Genomic DNA, 23,010 nt, shown 5'->3' with positions numbered 1-23,010 from the left:
AAAATGCCTATTTGCATAATTTGCATAGATCTACCCTAACACAAAAAAAAAATAATGCAAATCAGCTTTGTTTAAACTTGGCAAACATTATGTAGGAATGTTTTTCACTGCAAAAACTACATGAATGTTATAACTCTCTTAGTTTTACTCAATTCAGGCTAATAGTATACTGTGTCTTTGATAAAGTTGTGGTTTGTGCATGAAGCAAGCAGAGCCTGTTGTGAAAAAATAAGTAGATTAATGGTTGGCTATCTTAGCCAACTTTACTCGTTGTAAAGGTATTTAGCAATGCCTTCCCACAGCATGCATTTCAAAAAAAACTATTGCTTCACTCTGCTCTGTAGGTAGCCTTACGTCTGTCTGCCGTAGGAGTAGTTACGCTTTGTAGGATAGTGTGCTTCGCCTGGAAACAGTTCTGCTGATTCAGTACTCCTCACGTATTAGCTGAGTGGTTCCTTCCACTCTTAGAGAGTCATGGACTGGTTTGGGTAGGAAGGGACCTCAAAGCCCGTCTAGTTACACCCCCCTGCCATGGGCAGGGACACCCTTCACTAGACCAGGTTGCCCAAAGCCCCATCCAGCCTGGCCTTGAACACTTGCATTGTTGTAGGATTTCTCCCTCTTTCAGCCGTTTAGGAATTTAAGTAATAACTAGGAGCTTGTGGCAGAAAAGTCATTAAAACATTGATTTTGTTTACTTTGGGTGGGCGGCCTTCTGTAGCTCAGCTGTGTTGAGCTTCACTGTCAGTGAGGGGAAGAACGAATCCTGTAAGATTTCTTAAAATTTGAAACTTTACTATCTCTTTTATAAAAATGTTTTTTTAGTTTGTCTTTTAAAACTTGGAAAAGAAGAGTTGTAGAATAGAATTTACTTTGTACTTTAAAAGGCTGCTTTTCTTACATCTTCAGGAGCTTACATTCAGTCTTCTAATGTACATGTCTTGCATTTGATTTTGAAGCATGCTATTTGGCATGTGTAATGGAAATACTTGTGTAATACAGCAGGAAAAGAGAAGTGAATTAAATGCTGTACAGGGATAATTTACATAGAGTGTTCCATATCTCTCATATAATTCATTCAAGCACCACAATCAAGGCATGTTTCTCCTGGGGTTTTTTTGTTGGGTTTTTTTTTTTTCCCCTCCAGGATGAACAAGGGCACTGTCTGTTATGTCCTAGTATTACATAGTTTGCTCTGCTGTGCTTAGATCGATTTCCAAAGGCTGATTTATTCAACCTGTCTTCATTCCCTAGTAGTGTCTGAAACCAACTTTTTGGAAGTAAATCTGAAAGAGAATTCCATGAGAACACTTGACTGGAAAATGTACATTTGTATCACTAATGGTGTGCTGTGCACTCAGCAAGAAATCCACGCGGAGGAGAGAGCATTTCATTTTTCTTACTGCAGAAGGGGTCTCCCCAGAGCTAACAGTGTATAAAGGGTGATGCAACACTGGGAAGCTGAGCTTGGTGCCTTTCCAGAACGCATTCTATGTATGTGTTTGAGTAAAAACATAAGCTGATGGCTCCCCACCATATTTGTGTGTATCAGAGGAAACACTATGTTAATGAAACTTAGTCACTTGCGTACGTAAGTGTAAGAAAAGCAGATTAATTTTGTTGCTATCCAGAAAAACAGGCCTCTCCATTCTGTTGACATCACAAGTGCCATTTACCAACAATCTGTTAGATTGTACACTGCAGTAAAATCTAGCTGGTTTAATCCTTCTTTATCATGTTCAATTGTTGATCTGATTTTCTGTGATACTTTTCTTTCTGGTCAGTTTTGGAGCATAGTCTGTACAATCGCATGCAGTTGCTAAGAGAGTACTTGACTAGGTTCATGATTAGAGGGCTGGAGCACCTCTCCTACGAAGAGAGGCTGAGGGACCTGGGCTTGTTCAGTCTGGAGAAGAGAAGGCTGTGGGGGGACCTCATTGCAGCCTTCCAGTACCTGAAGGGAACATACAAACAGGAGGGGAATCAACTTCTTAAAAGGATGGAGGATGGCAGGAAAAGGAATGGATTGAAGCTAAAGGAAGGAAGGTTTAGATTAGATATTAGGGGGAAGTTTTTTTACAGAGTGGTGAGGTTCTGGAACAGGCTGCCCAGAGAGGTGGTGGATGTCCCGTCCCTGGAGGTGTCCAAGGCCAGGTTGGAGGGGGCCCTGGGCAGCCTTATGTAGATCCAGCCTGGAGGTTGGTGGCCCTGCCTGTGTCGGGGTGTTGGAACCCAGTGATCCTTGAGGTCCCTTCTGACCCAGACCATTCTATGATTCTATTATAAACTACATTCAGTAGAATTAAACCCCTATTGCCACACAAAGCCTAGGTACATCAAGATGAAGGTGTAGTGTAGTAATACAGAGGGCACAGTAGCAGATATTCTGTATGGCCCAGTCAAGTTACTCAACAAACATTTTCAGTGCTGTTTTACCTGCAGCCCAGCACACCTGCCAATGCCCAAATATTCTACATTATTGAAACATGTTGACTTGTTTAAAATTTATTAAATGAGAGAAATAGTAGTTATATAAATTATATCACTTCTGGAATCAAGCCACTGATTAACTTTTAGATACCATTTTTCTTTAAACAGAATAGACAGTAGATTGAACATTTGTAAAATGTCATTGTTCTGTTTAGACCAACAAGTAAAGTTTAAGGGTCTGAATTGGAGTTTACTGTGGCCAAAGGAAGTGCTCCACTGAGTTTGGGCTGTTAAGTTGGATTAAGTGACCATATGCATTTGTTCTAGATAGTGAAATAGGCTTGTCAGTTGAAAGGGTTGAGAAATACAATGTTTTATATAAATAACACAAAAAATTTTAGCATGGCAGTCTAAATTTCTGTTTGAAGAAAATGACAAATATTTTATTTAAGGCCTGTTTTCACTCCTTGGTTGTATTATCAAGGCAGCCAGTGAAAATAACTTAAAAAGTAAAATTTTCAATTGGATCACACAGCCTAAGATTGCCATGGTATTTCTTTTACATAGGCAGTATTGGATAATATGTCATGAGTAAAGTTTGGGAAAAGTTTTTCTGATAGCTGCATATATATCAAAAAAACTCCATAGAAAACCATATTTTAACATTGTTGCTGTGGAAAACAAGACTTCAGGTATTTCTTGTGTAGCTTACATAAATGAAGTCTCTGGTGTTCTGGTGTAAGTATGCTTTATTGATTTGTGGCAAGTAGTTCTGTGTCACAACTGGTTTAAGAAATCATTTTTGTCTCGTATCCTAATGTTGAGTAATCTCTTTGAAGAAATAGCGTTGTTTCAATACTCAAATGAGAAGTTTTTACATTTAGAAGTTTATAACCATATATAAATGTAACTTTATTTTATACACAGAAATGTAACAAGATGCCAGTTCAAAGTTCCCTTCTGTTTGCACTGCTTGAGCATTTGTGTCCATATGTAAACGTGCTATTCAGTTTGTAATTGTGTCAATAATTTTTCCAAGTCTGTGTCTCCAAATATTCTAAAAAAAAACCCAAAACAACAACAAAAAACGAACCAAAAAAAGCCTCAAAAAACAAAACCACACATCATTTCAATTGGTATTTATCGAGTTGAGTCTTAAGTTTGTTTCCTGGAATTGAATGGTTATTAACAGTAAGCAAATACTTCTCTTCTAGATGTTGCATCAGTAAGTAACCCAGGAAATTACTCTTCGTTTTCAGATTTGTCTTTCCTATTACAGGCGAGCTCAAATCTCTTGCTTCCTGCGCCATCATCGCTGTCACCACACTCCAAGCTAAGGCTGCCGGACGCTCTGAGCACGCCGCTGAATCCTCTGTATTCTTTCACTACTAAAAGTGGTAAGTTTGTTTCCTTTATTTCTTCACTTGCTGTAGGGAATGGGTCATAACCTCTATGAGGATTTTTTCTGCCTTAATATATTTTGCTGTGCAGCTCTTTCAGGGAGTGGCCTGGTGGTTGTGTGTGATAGTTTTTTATAAAATGCGGTGTGATGCAGTCCAATACTGATATATGTTCTCTTGTAATGCTTTTTCTTCTTTAATCTGTACACTTATTTTTTTAATGCTCTGTTTCTAAAACAGTATGAGATTGTCTGTCTGATTTTCTTAAATTTTTTATAATATTTTAATATTTACTATATATTAGACACAGCAAAACTATCATATTTTTAAAAGCATATGTACAGATATAAGAAAACAGTAATAAGAAAAGTCGTTTACTTCAGAACAGCAGTTTCCTGTAGTCTGTTTGCAGTTGTGTTTAATCTGCTTTTAGGACTATGTGTCTAAAGATGTTTTGTAGTCCAAAGATTCTGAGAAAAAGGTAAGCAATGAAATTATGTGGTTTTGTAATACTTACTTTGCTAATTATATCTGTTGCATTGCTAATCATAATATTTAATAATAGAATTGATAACTTTATCTTTTTTGGGCACCTGTAAAATAAGACTGAAAATTGAAACCTTAGTTCCAAAGTGTGTGTTTAGTTTTGTACTGAGAAGAATAAAAAGTTCAGGGGGAGGGTGGAATATATATATATACAATGAGCTAAACAGGTAATAGAGTCACAGACTGCTTTGGATTGGACGGGGCCTTAAGGTCCATCTAGTTCCAGCCTCTTGCCATGGGCAGGGACACCCTCCACTAGTCCAGGTTGCCCAGAACCCCATCTGACCCAACCTTGAACACTGCCAGGGAGGGGGCAGCCACAGCTTCTCTGGGCAGCCTGTGACAGGGCCTCACCACCCTCATAGGGAATAATTTTTTTCTAATATCTAATGTAATTCTCTCCTTCAGGCACTGCCCCATATCCTATCGCTACTTGCCCTTATAGACAGTTCCTTTCCAGCTTTTAATTTAAAATAATTCATTGTATGATCATCAAATAGACAGATTCATCACCTTTCCCAAGCACAGAATGTTCCTTATGTGAGATGAGTAAAGACAGTATCACTGACGTGGGGAATGCACTTCCAGATACCATGTAGCCCAACCATCCTGCTCAAGGCAGGTTTATCTAGTGCAGGGTGCTCAGGACCATGTCCAGTTTGGTTTTAAAAGTCTCTAAGGATGGAGACTCCACAATGTGTCTGGATAATCTGTTACAATGTTTGATTGTTCTCATAGTAAAGAGGGGTTTTTTTCTTACATTTAAATGGCATTTTATGTATTTCAGTCTGCATTGATGCATGGGATAATTCTTCCCTGAATGCAGTACTTTACATTTCCTTTTGTTGAACTTTGTGAGGTTCTTGTTGGCTCATTTCTGCAGCCTGTCCATGTCCCTCTGAATGGCAGCATCTTCCTCTGGTGCATCAGCCAGTCCTCCCAATTTTTTATCATCTGCAAACTTGCTGTCTGCTTGCGCAGTCCATATTTCATCACTTTGTCTATGAGAATGTTATGGGAGAAAATGTTAAACGTCTAGCTAAACTGAAGGTTAACAACACCTAGTGCTTTCCCAACAAAGTTAGTCCTGTGCCAGAGATATATTTAAAGTTTTACAAAGAGTATGGTTAGAATTAATAGGAAAAAAGTATGTAATTTTGAGAAGTAGTAATTGACAAAGTAGCTACAGTGAAGCAAATACAAGTCATAGATAGCTTGTTTTTTATGTGTTATATATAAAGCATTTAATTAGAGAGATTACTTAAATTTAACAAAATCAATTTAAATTTAAGAAAACATCTCGTGTGCCTTCTGCACACAAAGATTATATTAAATTTGAGTGGAAGGCATAGAATTTAGGTTTTCTTGCTACCATCCTGTTAGCTTCTCAGGTGGAATTTTTCATCAAGAGAGTAACTCCTTTTGCCGTAGCAGGGGTTTTTTGTCTGCCTCAGTAAAGCTGCAACTGTGCTAATAGCTATTGCAATTATTTGAAAAGTTAACTAGATGTCTGTCTTCAGAGAAAGTCATCTCATTTTGAGTTCTACCTTTGTAATTTGGATTCATGAAGTCTTGTGGCTGGTCCTGTTTTTTGTTTTACTCAAATGTCTCCATTTTTTAATATATATGAGACTATTCTTACTTCATAAATTTTTAGTACACTTTAGGGAATCTGTCCCTAATAGTATGTAATGTTAAACTTGCTGAACTTTTTTTTTCGTAATAACAGAATTTGCCAAAGATGTGTCATTGATTGTCAGAATTGAGGTTTTACCTTTCTTCTGCTGTATAGCTCTGCTTAGGCTCATGGTTCAGTGCTTGTATCATACCTGTGTATGATACCATCCTATAGAACTTGTCTGTAGCCCTGTGCTGTACCATTATCCAGGACTTTGTCTTAGACATTCCTGTCTTTTCTGGGTGTGTTGTCATCTTTGTGCCATCTTCCATGATAACCAATTTCCCAGTTTGGTGGGGTTTTTTTAAAGAAATAAGGAAGTAGCTAAAGCTTCAGCTTTCAACTAATCAGACTGAGACACACTAAAAATCCCCTCTGGTTTTGTTTGCCTTCCCTCCTTAAAGATTGTGAGCATCTTTGGATGGTGAAATCACCTCCCTGTACTCTCAGACACTGTTTTGCAGATCTATGGCATGCCATGAAAGAAATGGCCTGCGTTTTCAGGCTTTATTCAACAGTGACTCTTCAGTAACTCCCACTGTGTTCAGGGTGTGTTTTCTGCAATAAGTTTTAGATTTCAAGTAATTATAATTAGCAGTGACCCTAACTGTTAAATATGTGGGAGATTGAAGCTCAACTATAAATACTGCACAGATCTTTTTACTAACATTTTTACTTCAATAAAACCAGTTAATTAAACTTGCCCTTAAAAATTAATTACGTATGTGCTAGAAACGTGATGGTTCTTGTATCTTTAAAAAATGTCAAGACAAAAAAAAACACACAATGCTTTGGCAGGGCTGGGAACAATTGGAGTTTTTCTTTCCATTAACACAACTGACAGTCAAAGGTGTTTTCCACATTGAAAGCTTCAAAGCAGTTTTTCTTTCTCTCTGAAGATATTACCAAAACTGTCTTTGCATTTAAGCCCTCTGTTATATTCGATAGACTGTTGAAACCTTTTCAGTCTCAAGCAAACACTAAAACAGGTTTCTACATCAAAGATACAAAAAATATTTATGCACCAACTATATGCTCTTAAAATACTATATCAGTTCTTGGTTTTTAGAATCAGAGAAAGGAGGTACATCAAGTTGCAAAATTCATATTTTTGCAGAGAATTTCATGTGTTTGACAAGTTATATTGTCATGTGTATGTTGGTATCGTCGGTTACTATTTTGTTCATTATTTCATCCTTTCTCCCCAACTCTACAACATCTATCTTCAGTACTACCACATTCCAGGAGGGCTGTAATGGGGTTTTTTGTTTGGTTCTGACATAATTTTGTGCCACTCAGGGAAGAATATACGTAGAAAGCTAGTTCAGTTCTTTTAAGGATAAAAAAGACTCATGCAAACTATAATTGAAAATGTATCAAATGAACAACTGAATTTCGTTTTACTGAATAGCTTAGTTTTCTAATTTGAGAATAAACAGTAATAAAATATCCTTAAGAAATTGAAGAGACACTAACAAAGATGACAGAGTATTTATTAATTGCAGGTTGTATGTATATGTGCTTTATAGTCCAAGTGCAACATGAAAACAGTATTTATTGAATACCTCTGACTATGTTTGGATACAGGCTGATGATGTTTTCAAAGAGGACTGAAAAAGCCAATTAACAGTGAAGGTGACTAAGAGAAAGCATGCGGTACAACCACCAGCTTTGCTAGTTTTCCCACGCTGCTGTGCTGGTTAGATAACACTGACCTTGGGGGGACCATTTTTGTTTAGTGGGAGTGCCAGTACGAGTGCCACTTGGAGAAATCTCTTTCTTGGGATCCAATCTGCGCAGGCAAATTGAATGGCATGCAGATCACTAGATGTGTACCTTTTTTTTGATCCTAACATATAACATGAATACTGTATTTCATAAAATATTAAAATGGGAGTGAAAAACCCTTCCTATTTCTTTAAAGAGAAATAGCTTGAGTGTGTGTAAAAGATTTCTTGTGTAGAATATAAATATAAAGGAACTCTCCCATTTTTGTCTTGAAAGAATCTGAGTATATCCATTCCCTGTTAAACTGTAATGTCTGTTGCCTCATTAGCTCACCCAACAGCTTCATTTAGATTTTCTGTGATGGGGAAAGCAATTAAGCCTGCAGGGCTGCACAGATCAGAGCTATGGAAATGGTGTAGCAATTTGCCACGTCTAGGTCACTTTGAGATATTTCTTTTTAGTCCTGCATCTTCTTAAAAGCGAGGCAGTACCACGTTTTGGAGAGTGCCAAATACACCAAAAACTAGCTCAGTACCCATGCTGTTGGTTGAAAGTGATTTGAATGCAAGCTGCTAAGAGGAATAGGTGACAATGGAAACTAATTTTCATTACTTTTAGATAAAAGAATGCTTAAGAAAGAAAAGTAGCTAATGTTTAATAATGGTGAGTTGTCTGGGATATTTTTTTTTGTGCTATTAAGAAAATAACTGAGTCACATTGAAGCCTGAACAAAAGAGGGTTGTAGGTTTTTCCCCCAATGACCTGATATGTTTCTCTCTTAATATTTATGCCTACTACTACAGATGGAGAAGTGCACGTTTCCTGTTCGCCACAGGATAGTCATAATGGCCTCAGTGTGATCAGGCAGTCCAGTGTGGCAAATATCTCTGATCAGTACTCTAATACCACTTGTCTCTGTGTAGAAGTACAGAATGCTATTAGCATGTCATGTAGAAGTGCTGCCAAAACAGAAAGTGGTCTAAGAATACATGAGGAGAACTGCTTGCAGAGTTGTTAGCTTCCTGCAAGCTACAATCTGCTTATAGTATGATTATCTCATGTATTTGAAAAGGGCAAATGTGCACTAAGATGAAAGAAATATATGCCAACTACTTGTGTCTCATTTATCACTTACATTTTTGTGTTTTCATGAAGTTTTCTGTTTTCCTCTGTTATATGTCAAGTATATTAGTTCTTCAAATATATTTTGTCAGAAATTTGGCCTTTTAAAAATGTTCAAGAGAACTATTCTCATGTTTTTATGGGACTGGAATTTTTCTTTAAATGTGGCCTTTTCATTTAATTTTCTAATTGGACAGTAGTTCTAAAAATTTGAAATCTTGCCTATCATTTTCTTTTGCATTCCTACAAATATTAATTTCTTTTTATTATTATAGCAGGTATCTAAGTGCAGCTATGGAGAATTCTCACATTTTCCTGCAATTCATAGAACTCGGTAGCTTCTAACTTTGATTGGATCAAGTATGTATGTTTTCCATCTTTCAGAAACTGGAGTATATTAAACACCCCACCACCCCCCAGTTTGAATAACAAGAACATTTGAAAACTGTTATGAGGAAGTGCAGAAAACTAGCACTTTTACATAGATTAAACTTGGGTTATTTATGTCCCCTTTTTTGGTATATTATGCTATTTTTTATGTTCTATTTACATTCATGACAAGGCTTTATTTTCAGTATAAAGCACTGCATAGTCACAGAGAAGTTATGATTACAGATTAAATTTTATAGACAATTACCAGAATTTCTCTTTAGTGGTAAAAGAACTGAGTAAAGACAAAGTACCAGCTAAGCACCACAGATCAGATCTTCAGCAAGTGTGAACTGACTTAACTACACTGAAGTTAGTTAGGTAAAAATATTTTTACCAAAAGCAGAAGAACATTAGGTTTGAAATGCTTTTTATATTTTTCTCTGTGATAATTTGAATGGGAACTCCCCTGGGGAAAATGATCATTCATTTTAAGATATTCATATCTTTCTCTTTTACTTAGGGGAAAATTGAGAGAAGGGAGAAAAAAAATTATTATTTGTTCATAGCAGAATGGAAGAACTGAAAAGCTCGAAATATTTTTCTCAAAGTTAATTTTCTTTTAAAACAATAGAAACATCCATCACAAGATGAGTTTTTTAATGCCTCACTGGTTCTTTTGTGAGCTTTTTTGCTATACCGTTTACACTGTGATGCCAATGCACTTGAATATTGTGTCTCAGTTTCTTCAGTGCAAATAGATTACAGAGACTCAGTTGAAACTTGCATCCATCCTTTGCACGTACTTCCCTGATCTCATTCCTTCTGCTCAGTCACTAGAGCCACCCCTGGGATGTTCTACCTTACAGCTGACTTCGGTAGTAAATAAAAATTAAGGGTACCAGGACACAGCTATGCCCTCACTATGGCTTACAGGCAGCTTAGGAAATTCGGAAGGGCAAAGAGGTTCCTCAGAACTCTGTGGCCCTACAGCAGTGTCACTATCAGCTACCAATGTCAGGCACAAATACAGGACCTTCTTTTAAGGTAGAAGTGCTGAGTGTTTACATTTATAAAATGAGTAGTAAAAATGAATTTTTAATTTGAAAAGAAAGGCGTACAAATAGATCCATCTAACCACAGAAATGTTCCAACAGAATAGGAGATGCATAGAGACAAAGCCATTAACATTAATGACAATCTAGTTTTTCTGTTTTAAAAGGTTGGTTATCCAGTTTCCACTATCTGATTGATAAGATGTTACAAATGTCAGAAGAGTTTGTATTTTCTAGTTAAACTTGCTAGAATTGTTTATACTGAGATCAAAGATATATATGTTCCTTTATTATATGTTCTTTTTCATGTTTCTTCTAGGCAAGTTAATTAAAATATTTCACTAAAAATTACACTAAATACAGAGCACAATAACATCAATCTTTGAAGATTCCAAAAACTTTATCAAAAGAACAGCATTTATATTTACTTGAAATTGGTGTATGTTAGGGTAATTACTGCTGTGCCTTTAGGGTAAAGGAAGTAGTATCAGCCAAATTATACAAGGGTGTGGATTAAATGAACCATTACTCTCTGTTTGGCAGCAGTGGATATAAATTGCAAAATCAGGGTGTGACGTAGCACTGTGGAAAGACTCTGCCAGAAGTGATTTGGCCTGAGTGTGCCCTTACTCAATTATGTGGATCCTAAAACAACCAAGTCTAATTAATTCCTAAGTAGAGAGGTCCTGTTAACTATTTTCAGTCTGAGGTTTTCTGTACTTTCAAATAGAATTTTTCTCTAATTTTTGAGCTATTGAGCCACAAGACAGCAAGTGTTGAGAAACTGAATGCTTAAATGCAATTCTAGCTGGTTTAAGAGGTGTTAACATCTCTTCTGCCCAAGGACTGTGCAGTAAAGTATCAGTTCTCAGTCCAGCCGAAAGTTCAAGCCAGCAAGGATGCTGTCTGTACAGCAGTAAGCAGGAGTAAGATGAGCAAATTGATCCCTCCTTGTATTGTTCCAATCCTCTTGTTCCTATCCTTTCCAGAGGAGCTGAGAGGGCTCTGCACGAGGGAGGCATCTCCTTCTCTGAACACAAGACCTAGGTCCTCTGACTTCATACCTGGTTTTGACCAAGTAAATTAAAAAAAACCAAAACCAACCAACCACCCAAACCCCCTTATTTTTAAGATACATTATTGACCCTTTTTTAGTATACATAATTTTTCAACTACTTTAAAAACGTTCTGCTAATTTTGTACCTTCTGTACAATTTTTATCTGTGTTAAACTATCATTGATTCATGTGCTGCTGCTGTTACCCTCATTGCTGAAGCACCAAACTCAGTGAGAGAAAGCTTCCTTCACATGATTAATTTTACTAATGTAATACCTTTTAAATTCAGGTATCTGTTGTCCATATTATGCTCTTATGGTACTATGGTACCATTCTAGCTTGGCAGTGATTGTGTTGGTCCTATAGAAACTAATGATATAGAATAGTGGCTTGGGAAAGCATAAGACAGCAAGGCATGTGCAGAGAAGTGAAGGCCTCTATGGGTGTGTAACTTACACATTCCTATTGTCACACAACCTAGTGACTTGCTTTTATTTACAGAGCTGGTGTCAATGTGCTGCTCTGATCCAGATGAAATGAGAGCTTCCTGCCTCCTCACTGTTAGATTGCTTTCTTGTTCATTAGAGGTTGGAAGGAACAGTGACTCATCGCTTGTTGGCTTCAGATGAGAGGGTAGAGTTTTACTTGGGTGTTTTCTGCAACCTTATGGCACAGTCCAGTGAATGAATAGATTGCACAGGTTCCTTCCTCAGACTCTTCAGCCTTTCCTTGGCCAAAGAAGATCTGAGTGACACGTAGGCAAAGACACATCTTCAGTCTTTCTGCTTGCCTGACCTCAGACTGTGCTCTCTTGTGCTGGGCAGTACTCACTACTAGAAAGACATCAAGGCCCTGGAGCATGGGAGCTCAAGTCTTACAAAGAGTGGCTGAGAGAACTGGGACTGTTTAGCCTGGAGAAGAGGAGGCTGAGGGGATGAGCTGGGGCTCATCCCCTTCTTTCAGATAAGTAGCAATAGGACAAGAGGAAATGGCTGCAATTTGTGCCAGGGGATGTTCAGGTTAGAAATTAAGAGAAATTTCTTCTCAGAGTGGTTAGGTGTTGGAATGGGTTGCCCAGGGACATGGTGGAGTCACCATCCCTCAGAGTGTTTAAAGAAAGGTTGGATGAGGTACTTAGGGACATAGTTTAATAATTAATAGAGGTGGTAGGGAAACAGTTGGACTAGATGATCTTGGAGGTCTTTTCCAACCTTAATGATTCTGCGATCTGTGGAAGGACTCTTTACTCAGACTGTGTAACAGATAGTATTTGAAACTGTGTATGTCTTCTGAAGACTGATTCCAGCATATCAGCCCCATGTGTTTCTAGATATCACACCCCCTTTTCCTACTTCATCAGTATCTCCTATTTTCAGTGGAGGACCACTGAATTTCCCTAGTTTCTGGGGTTTTTTTCCTAGCAAGGACTGTAGCTACAAAGATTGACTTTGTACAGTGTCATTTTCTACCATTTACAGGTAAAGATCATAAATAGGCTCTGTTTTCCTACTTCTAGCATCTTTGAATGCTTGTTTTTGGATAACCACATTTAAGCGGAGTTCACCTCTCTAATAAAAAAAGATGATATTGACCTTGAAGTGTTTTTTTTTTTTTAGGCTGTCTTGCTTCAGAGTAGATATCAGTGAGGCCTGTCACCTCCTGTACTTTTCAGGAGAATCTGCAGTAAGAGAGATCTTGAAAAACTCTGCATGGTGCACTTAGCTAGTCAAAGAACTTCTCTTGTGAGTCAGGTACAAGCTAAAATTGAGTTGGTATTTATCTTATTCAAGGACTCCAAGTCATACTCTTGTAGTTTTTAATTTTAGAAATATATTCAGAACTTGTGTTTTGAACTATATGTTGATAAGTTAGTGGTAACTTTTCATCTTTTGTGCCTAGCAGTTTAATCTAACAATGCATTCAGGTTCATTACATTTGCTTCAAATTTGGCTGCTGCTGTATAAAAAGCAGAAGCAATGGGAGAAGAAATATAGAAGAAAGATGCTACTGTTATTTGGAAAATCTGAAGTGCAGTGCCCACTTAATTAACATCTGTAATACACCACATCACATGTACCTTTCTAACAATACTTTATTGGAAAATGACTTGTGCTAAAGAGCATAGAAGGTGCTTCCATCTTTTTTTGCCTGTTCATATCTTTAAAGGACCTTCAGCAAATGAGAATGTGTTTTGGATTAAGAATCTTTCTGCCAATTGGCATTTCTTACCAAATCAAATTATTTTCAGGTGAAGTTCCAGGAATCCCTTGAAAAGAACAAGGTGTGTCCAGTGTTGTCTCTATCACAAGTGCTTGAGTTAATGTCACATGTGAATGTGCAAAAATTTTTGAGTCCCAAACTTCTGAAGTGCTACTAGGCCGTTTTCTGTGCTCTACACAGTTGTTTGGTTGTTCTGAAGAAACAAATATTGGTATAGCAGTTAGCAATCAAGCCAGTTTTGAAGAAACCTAGATATCTTTCACAATGCATATCGAATAGAAATGTGTTACTTTCGTAATAAGCTATTGAGAAGAGTTTCCTGTCCTTGAATATTCAGACCTCAATAATGCCCTTTTTCTTGCTGATGAGTACAAAAAGTTTGCAGTTGCTGCTGTTGTGTGGATTTTGGTTTATTGAAGATGAAGTATGAGCATAGTAACGATTTTAGCTGTTGCTGTTAGTCATACCAGGGAAGATGGGTTATGTAATGAAGCTTGTATGTTAAAATACTGCAGTCTTCATCAGTTTGGCACTACCTGTGTGATGATGTGAAAAAACTCTCATGCTGTTATATTAACTATTTAATCAAATTGTATTTCATGATACTACAGAAGATACTTAGTCAAATGGTATTTACATCTTCAGACTTTCTGTGCCAATACTCTTGTTTTTAAAATTAATTCCTATACAAACAAGATACAAATTCACTGGTTAGGAATGTTACTTCTACTTGCTGACTTGATGCTGAGATAGTATAAAGTCTTAACTTTCTTCTAGTACCAGTTGGAGTGATTTGGTTGCTTATTGAACCTTGGAGAGTGGTCTGTCCTCTCAAGGATATCTGGAGTTCTGGAAGTGTGGTCTTGACAGAAAGCTGAGCACAGTCCCTCTTTATGAACCTGCCTGTCCTGGGTTTCCATCTTTTACTTCTCCTCAGATCAGGTACCACTTTGTAAATGAATGGGAGACTGACTTGCCTTGGAATATTGTTCTTTGCAAATAGTTTCCTTCCCATTCTTATTTTTTTCATATCCTCCACCTAAGACCCAAGTTAAAAATCTGTCTAAAACAGATTGCTTTTTAGATCTTTGTCAAGTGATAATTCAAGCTTTCTACCAGGGTTTCCTCTACTAGAATGCAGCCAAGTCATCATTTTTATTTTTTCCAATGTAACATAACATGTAGTATCCTCATGTTTGTATAACCAGTGTGAGTTTTGCTGGAGTACTTGCATGATGGCTGAAGGCCGCGAGTGTGGCAATAATGGTACTTTCTAAAAAGCATTCAAAAATCCACTGCTGTAAAAGTAGTAGCAGGTTGCTATTACATTCTAGAAAACGCTGTGGACCTTATAGGTGAAGAATACTGAAAAATGAGCTTCCTTGAAATCTATGTCTAAGTGGTTTTGCAATGCATGGCTTTTAATGTTTCATTGTATTTTCCTCTATAATGGATAATACCAGTATTAGTCTCAAGTGTTTTGTCAAATATTATTATCATGGTTTAACCTCACCCGGTAACTAAGCACTCCAGAGTCCTTTACACACCCACCCTAAAGGGCATGATGTGGAGAATTGAAAAAAACCCAAAATTTGTGAGTTGAGATAAAGATAGTTTAATTGGATAACAAAGGAAGATTATAATAATATTAAAAATAATACAAGTGATGCACAAATGCAATTGCTCACCACATGCAAAAGGTGAAAAAAAGAAAGAAAACCCCAATGCCCAGCCCATTTCCAGCAGCTATCCCACCTCTTGGCTCACTTCCCCAGTTCTATCTGGAGCATGACGTTCTGTGGCAGGGAGTAATGTCCCTTTGGCCAGTCTGGGCCAGCTGCCCTGGCTGGGCTTTCCCAGGAGCTTCTGCACATGGCAGGGCCTGGGAAGCTGAAAAGTCCTTGACATCGTGTAGGTACTGCAACTACCCAACAACAGCTAAAAACGTCATTCTCATACTAACTCTAAAACTGTACTAGCTACAAAAAAGAAAATTAACCAGGACCATTACTTACAAGGGATGTGTATTCCAATTCTGTTACCAAAGTTGATACAGGCCATTATTTTATTTCCATATACAGTTGGAAACAAATTAGAAAGGAGTTACTTATTCATATGTGTTCTTAGTGGTGATGCGTAGAAAAACTGTTAGAGTAGCTTGTTCATAAATTGTCTGAAAACTCGAAAGTGTGCGTGCACAGACTCACATGTGGTAGGTTGGTTTCACCACACAAACATTCTCATGAAATATCTGACCAATCTAGTTTCTGAACTACAAAATGGAAAGCAAACTTGGGAATGTATTATAAAAACAGCCTTTTATTTCTAAAAATGCAATAATCAGTGTATTTGCTATGAACTTTTTTCTTACCTCTTTGGTTTTAGACCACATTGAGATTCTTATGTAATCATTTCCTGATTTGACATCTGCCAAATGGTCTTGCTTTTTTCAGGTTTAATAACGTATGAATTGTTTGGCAATATTGTGGAATTTTCTGGTAATATTTTCTTAAAATTACTATTCATTTTTGGCTGAAAGTGCTAATTTAATGGAGAAGGTAGCCTAGATAGGAACGCTAGTGGCTATTCTGGTCATGTTAAAGACCCAGATTATCATGTTCACTTGTTTTTTCCAGTATATTGCATATGATGTTGCTGATACTATTTCCCCTTGAACGCAAATGTTAAAAAAAAGATATGTTATGTTCTTCAAGCAGCTACAAGATTTTAAATTTTTTAATTTTTTTTTCCAGACAAGCCTTGATTTGACATTGAGAGTCTACTGGGTAATATAGAAACTCAGTAGTTCATGCATTACTGGCTGTTTAGTTGTTTTTTTTTTAAACTGAGAAGACTTTGCATTGCAAAAAAGTCAGTGGCTGATTTTGAAAAGTATTTGTGGCATTCGGAGCATATTTTCTGACTTGCAGCTTTCCATTTGTAGAGCAACAGCTTAATTTGGTTTGACTAACTGGGTAAATTAGCCATTGCTGAATTTCAGTTGTGGGAGGAACTATGCAAAATAAATTACCTTGTTTTCCTTCCTTGCATAATACCCATTTTTTGTATTTTGTCCCTAGTAAAGTATGGTTTTTAAAGACTTGTAACTACTGATCTCAGGAGGTCAGACTTCAGAAGTTACAGATAAAGTCAAATTCTGTTTAGCTGTACTACAGAGAAATTAAACTGTATTAATAAATAGAATATAACTGTACTACCTATTTTTAGGAAACAGGTAAGCATAAATCCTGCTTAAGAGCTCCTTTTCCTCTGATTCAGTGCCGGTAATTTAATACAGAGGCAAAAATATTGCCAACCCCAAAAGTGAAGGTTGCCATTTCAGTGTTGGGCACCCAGAGCTCTAAGGGGCTGCAGTTTCTATATTTGAAGTAGTGGGTTTTTTTGGTAGGGTGACACTACAAGCTTTATTTAATACAATACAGGGTAAGGGTTCTGTGAGGGTTTTTTTCGAACTTAATTTAATTTGTTTGCTTTTGAATAGTCCTGGTGAGCTTAGCAAAACTAATAATGACTTTCTCAGGATCTCTGCAGCACTAGAGGAAAAATAACTCTTATTAATACAAAGTATGCGTCATAGTCTGCACTTTCCTTACATCTTTTTTATCTGCTATCTTGAACTTGTAACTAATATTGCCTATCTGATTTCAGAATGCTGATGATATCTGTGCAGGCTTATTGATGTTTGCTGTAGAGTCACTTTGTTCTCTACCTTGTAGAAAGGAACAGCTGGATAGTATAACCCCTGCTCATTTTCAGTTGTATACTGCCATTACGATGTTACATTAGAGTTTGTCATAAATTAGCACATTCCTAATTAGCATGAATTCAATAAATGTTTTTTACTTCAAAAGAATGCTCGGGACACGTGCTGCTACTTGCATTGTTTATATATGGTACTGTAGAAACTTAACATTTGGAAGAAAAATGTAAGATGATTTGATAAGATTACTCAGAAATAATTAGGTGGGTGTGTAGGCTGCTAAATGTATTTGATTTTAATCTCTAATTAAAAAGTTGGATTTTTTAATTGTTTTGTGATGCAATAGTTTTTACTCCATTATACGTTTTGTAAATAGGGGCCAAATTGTGTCTGTTCATTCTGCCTAAGTACAGTACAAAGGTGTTTGTATGAAACAGTGCTCTCCTCAAAGCCAGTGACAGACTATCTCCATAGTTCCTTCTGCAGTACTGCTCTAAGATTCAGAGCAAATAGGTTTTTGTGCCTTTGCACACCTTGAACCAGGAATGAAAATGATGGCTAACCCCGAATGAATATCTCTGTGCATTCTTTTGGCTGATGATAGATGTAATCATGTTGTGGGATATGGCACTGCCAGAAGCGTAGTGTTTCTTTGCTTCAACGCCGTCTGAGGTCTCTTGTATGAGGATCGGTATTAGTGGATATTGCAGGGAAGGTATCTTTTCGTGGATCTGCAGGTGGGAATTCAAGCCATGCTTCATTCCACTGCTCCACTATTCATTTACTGCTGCTGGTACGGGGAATTGGAGGCAACCAGATACAGTAGCTACAAATAACTGTCCCAGTCCTTGGATAAGAAAGTTACTGGGTTTAAGCACGCTAGACCAGTTGACTTTCTCAGTTTAGGAAGAACGTGACTGAGTTATGGTTTGAGATACCAGAGTTCCTGTCATACCTGAAGCTGGGGCATCTACTGGAAAATCACATGCTGGTGTGAAAGAAGCTACAGCGGAACGTGTGGAGCTGCATGGTACTGATTTGTGTAACTCCCTAGAGTTACTTCTCTAGATAACTGGTTTTAATATCAGCATTTAGTAAACAATTAGTTTAAAAGGTAAATGCTACATAGTGTTGGTTTTTTTTATTGAAAGCTTATCTTGCTGTGCAGACATTTCTGTTTAGTATTTTGAATGGCAACCACAGCCTGATCTACTGACAGAAGTTCCCAGGTTCCTTTTATTTTGTTTGTTTACATGTTTTCATTGTATTAATAGGCATGGGGAAGAGAAAAAAAAGTTATGCTTTTCCACCTATCAGCACAGCTCTGTCTTGGCTTAATTGTTGTAGTGCTGTGGGTTTTTTGTCATTACTATCTAAATCAATCTCTGCACTAAGTGGAGTGACATCTGGCAGCCGTAGAGCTAAGGCTTCTCTCATTTCTTTAAGTGTGTATAACATGAGAACAGCTCTCATCTCAGACTGGTGTAAAATAAATTCACTGACATTTCTCTATATAAATGTCTAGAAGATAAGATAATAAACAGAGATTTTATTTGCCCTTTAAATATTTTTGTTGGGTTTTAGGAGGTTAGATTTAGGTTAATAAGTTGGATCCCTGTTTAGAAAAAACATTGAGGAGGTACTTCTGTCTTTTCCAGATGCTCTGATAGAAGAAAAACCTGGAGTAAAGACAAGGAGGGTGCTAGTAACAGCATGTGCTCTCCTGACATTGAATAGACTTCCGTGAATGCTGAATCCATTGCAGGAGTCTTATGGGTGTTTGTGGAAGTCCTTTGCATTCAGTAGTGATGCCAACACAGCACTTGTGTACCATACGCTTAAATGTAGTATGTGAGAACTGCCTGTTTTGAGAACATGCATTTTAAGTGGCTTGCAAGATATGGGGTCTCAGGAGAATTAACGTTTTCCTTTGGCATCGTATTAGCTAGAGTACTAAAAATACTCTGTTCCTTGTCTCACTTTGAATTGCTTTTGAATGTAGTTTTCTTGCTCTACGGCTTCAGCCAAATGTATTCAAAAGAAATTTTAGCAGTTGTGATAGTGATAAAACCTCAGCGAAACTGTTTTCGATACGCTGTGATCCTGTACGTTCTCCTTTTCAATCCGGAGTGTGTTCAAAACCAAAGGCTTGAGACAAAGTTGTGTAGAGCGGAATTGTAAACAGTTTTCACCTACAGTGTAGGATGTCAGTAAAACAATCTGGTTTGCTAGTAAAGCAAAAGGGTACGTGTGTTAGTAAAGCAAAAGGGTATGTGCGTGTTAATGGTGTGCATCTATTCCAAATTTGTGAACTGCACCTGAAAACGTATGTGGTGGTTTTCAAAAGTATCTGTGATCCTGTGTTTTTAAGTAAAGGAAAACAGGTTCTTATCCGATACGTAAACAATCCTTTTGTTTAATGAGTTATGTTTGATCTATTAAAGCAAAACGATGAGGATAAAGCCTTTGAGGGAAGATTAATATATATTTAGATCATTACAAAATTGTCTTTTTTCTCTTGTATTATACCTAGCTTGAAAAATAAAACTACAGAAGGAACTGACTTGTACTGCTCTGAAAGCATTTACTTTTTTAAAAAGTCAAAGCTTCTTTTGAAGCCTGAAGTAGAGATTATGCTGCATGCTAAAAGATCTTTAGTCACAAAGATCATACTTTTGAATAGGTGACTGTGATAAAAATGTAATTCTGCTTACTGGGAACAGTTTCAAAGCTACAGAAGTCGAGTAGGAAAAGGACTTGGCTGATACATTCACATTCATCTTGTATCTGAGCTAACATTTTTCTAGTGTTTGTTGTTTATTTGGGTATACCTTAACCGTGTCGTGTTGTAGGACACCACAATATAAATTATAAGAAGAATGTCTGTAATAAGAAATAACCATTTCCTAGAGGCATAGTTTAATTTTCATGTATTTCAGGATTTGTTTGTGGGTTTTTAGACAATAATAATTAGTGTAAACTTAAAGTAAAACTCAAAAAATAATAGTGTAGAACTGGAATAGGTGAGTTTGGGGATGGGGTTTTTTCCCCTCTCTGCATGCTTTAGATGTTTCTGTGATGAACTGTTCTGAATACCCACTTTTCCCAGTTTTCTTATTCATTTGCTCATTAGTGTTCTGTGATTTTCCTGAGGATTTCCAGGATAAATGTCTGAATTATTTTATTAATTGTAGATTCCATGAGACTGGAATCTTTGGAGATTTATAATGCCCAAATAGCTTTATTAATTTACTGAATTATTTTATCAAGAGCATTTCATGAAGAGAGAAAATGCCTTCTTTTGAAAAATTAATGAAATTTTAAATTGTGTACTTATTTTTCTCTCAGCCATTATTAATAGAGGAATTTTTTTCATATAAACATTTAACATAAGGTGATTGTAGACACTCCAGTAAGATAACAGTGGAATGATATGACTCCCTCGAAGGATTTTTTTTTTTTTTTTCTCTGTTCTGGCTGTTTTCCTGTTAATGAGCTTACCTAGAGCACAGGATGTTTTTTCAGTGAAAGTATGCAATAGAACTGGGAACTTGGTAGTACAGATATGCGTTTTGGACAGGAGGACAACTACTTGGTTTCTGAGCTCTTCTTTTCTCGTTGGTGGCAGAGAATATTTTGCGAGAAGTGACTTGGGGAAGCTTATGAATAGACTTTCAAATTGTACAGGAAACTGCCATCCTTTCTCCCTCTCAAGGCAGACAGCTACATTGTTTTTCAAAAGATACTAACTCTTGGGCAGGAACTTAGTTCATGTGTGAACTCATAAAATAATCATAGTGAGAGGATTACGTGGACCATAAAGAGCTGTCCTGCTATTAAATTGTGACTGTGAAAACTCTGGTTGTTCTAGAGAAAGCAAGAGCAGCTATCGTTTTGAGACATCCAATATTGTGTTTAGACATTAGCAGTAGGTTCTTCTAGAAATAACGTGTTCTTCTCATGTAAAATTCCATAGAAAAGACCACTGAAGAATTAGCGCAGAGTAATAGGGAATTCAGTAGTTCGGATATTGATACTTTCATAGGGAAGATTAACTTTTCAAGATGTATGGGGTTTCGAAAGTGAAGACGGCGAATACTGTTAAGAAAGGAGACAAAGAGTTCAAGTAAGCCACCTGAATCAAAGAAAAATGCTTCTCTATTACCAATTCTGAAATATCCTTAAGATAAAACAGTCTAGATTAAATTAGGTCGGGGGGGAGGGTGTTCAGATTTGACCTTATAAAGGATTTAATGATCTTAGTATAAACTCAGGTTAAGTGAGAGTCCTTAACAGGTCATGGTATCCTGTAAACTTCATTTTTTGGATGAAGTGGAAATCTCTTTCTGCAGTCCTGGCCTCAATAGCAATACCTCACAATATTAGTTGAAAAGTGTGCACAGCCTTTATCAGAGATAACCAAGGCAAGTGCTGTTGAAGCTGTCAGTCACACCTGCTCAGAGTCATTGACATGCTTCATCAAGCATGGAACCGCGTCACTCCAATAGCTGCGTAAAATAGCTTTAAAAATCTACTGCATCATGTGAGAAGGAAGGGGTTGGATATACCCTTGTCAGCTGAATGGACCTCATTTTGTGAATGAGGAAGATTTGAACAGGCCTTTTGGGGGGTTTTGGGTTTGTTTTATTCAGTTTGACTGTTCTGAATGTAGGAGCTTGATAGGAATGCCTGATAACTGAAAACAACTTACAGATAATACTGAAGACTAGTTCGGGGTAACCAATGGGCACGATCAATATGAGCAGTGTTGGGTCCTATTTAGTGTTTGCATCTCAAGCAAAGCAATAAAAATTTCCTGCTTCTTTTGGAAGAAGGCTCTAGTCACCAAAAACACTTAAGTCAAAACCAGTGCCAGTGGCTAGAATTCGGTGCAGCACTGTATACCTTGAGTTACATGTCTGTCTTTTTCCTATGCTTGCAGTAGAACTGGCCTCACTGCCCTTTATTCAGTGGTAAATTGAGGGTATCTCTGTAATCATAAATTTTTCACCTGACAAGCAGATAAAAATATAGAGGCTACACAGGAATACTCACGTGTATAAACATACAGTCCAGAGGTACTTGGAGGTAATAAATCTTTTCCTTACGAGAACAAGAGAGTCAGTGGTATTATTGATAAAATACAGATTTTTTTTTAATTTTATTTTTAAGTTTGAAGATTTTTCCAAATAAGCAAGTGCTTTCATCATGTATTTTATATAGCTTCTATCTTAGAATGACTTTGTGTGAACAGACACAACACTACAGTGCTCAAATTGAAAATCCTATGGTAGAATATTCAGCCATCTAAAAAAATTATTTTATCATGCAGACCTTGATCTTGAGTTTGAATTGGTATCACACTTGTAATGTTTGTTATGTGTATGCAATGTGTATGTAGTATATCTGTAGCAGTTTGTTTTGTAACTGTATGAGTATGTAAATAACAATATTAGTAAGACAGATATCCCCACTGAGTGTTGGTGTTAGTGCTGAAGAAATGTTTTAGCATTATTTTTTTAAATTGTGAGCTTCAGGTCTACCGTCGTTTAGAATGGCCTGAATTCAGAAAATGGTTTCTATTCTCATTTCTTTCCTCTTCGGAAAACAGATGGAAAAATGTAACAGAAATCAAAATAAGCCTTTCAAAATGAACTATTTCCAAATTTATACAAGAATTTTTT

The 23,010-nt window shown here is 36.9% G+C and overlaps 1 protein-coding gene across 1 annotated transcript in view; it reads left to right on the top strand.

The window, feature by feature from the left end:
- The window catches only part of AHI1 (Abelson helper integration site 1), a gene marked incomplete at its 3' end in the record, with an annotated part of 85,925 nt that overhangs the window by 39,549 nt on the left and 23,366 nt on the right, over positions 1-23,010 (top strand). Inside the window, exon 19 of the mRNA XM_084262392.1 lies at positions 3,710-3,827. Within this exon, the coding sequence (XP_084118518.1) occupies positions 3,710-3,827 (118 nt within the window). The remainder of the gene's footprint in view (positions 1-3,709; positions 3,828-23,010) is intronic.

Source organism: Gallinula chloropus (genome assembly GCF_964237585.1).
Source record: "Gallinula chloropus genome assembly, chromosome: 3".
Lineage (NCBI taxonomy): Eukaryota > Metazoa > Chordata > Aves > Gruiformes > Rallidae > Gallinula > Gallinula chloropus.
This window is presented reverse-complemented; position numbering and strand designations above follow the sequence as displayed.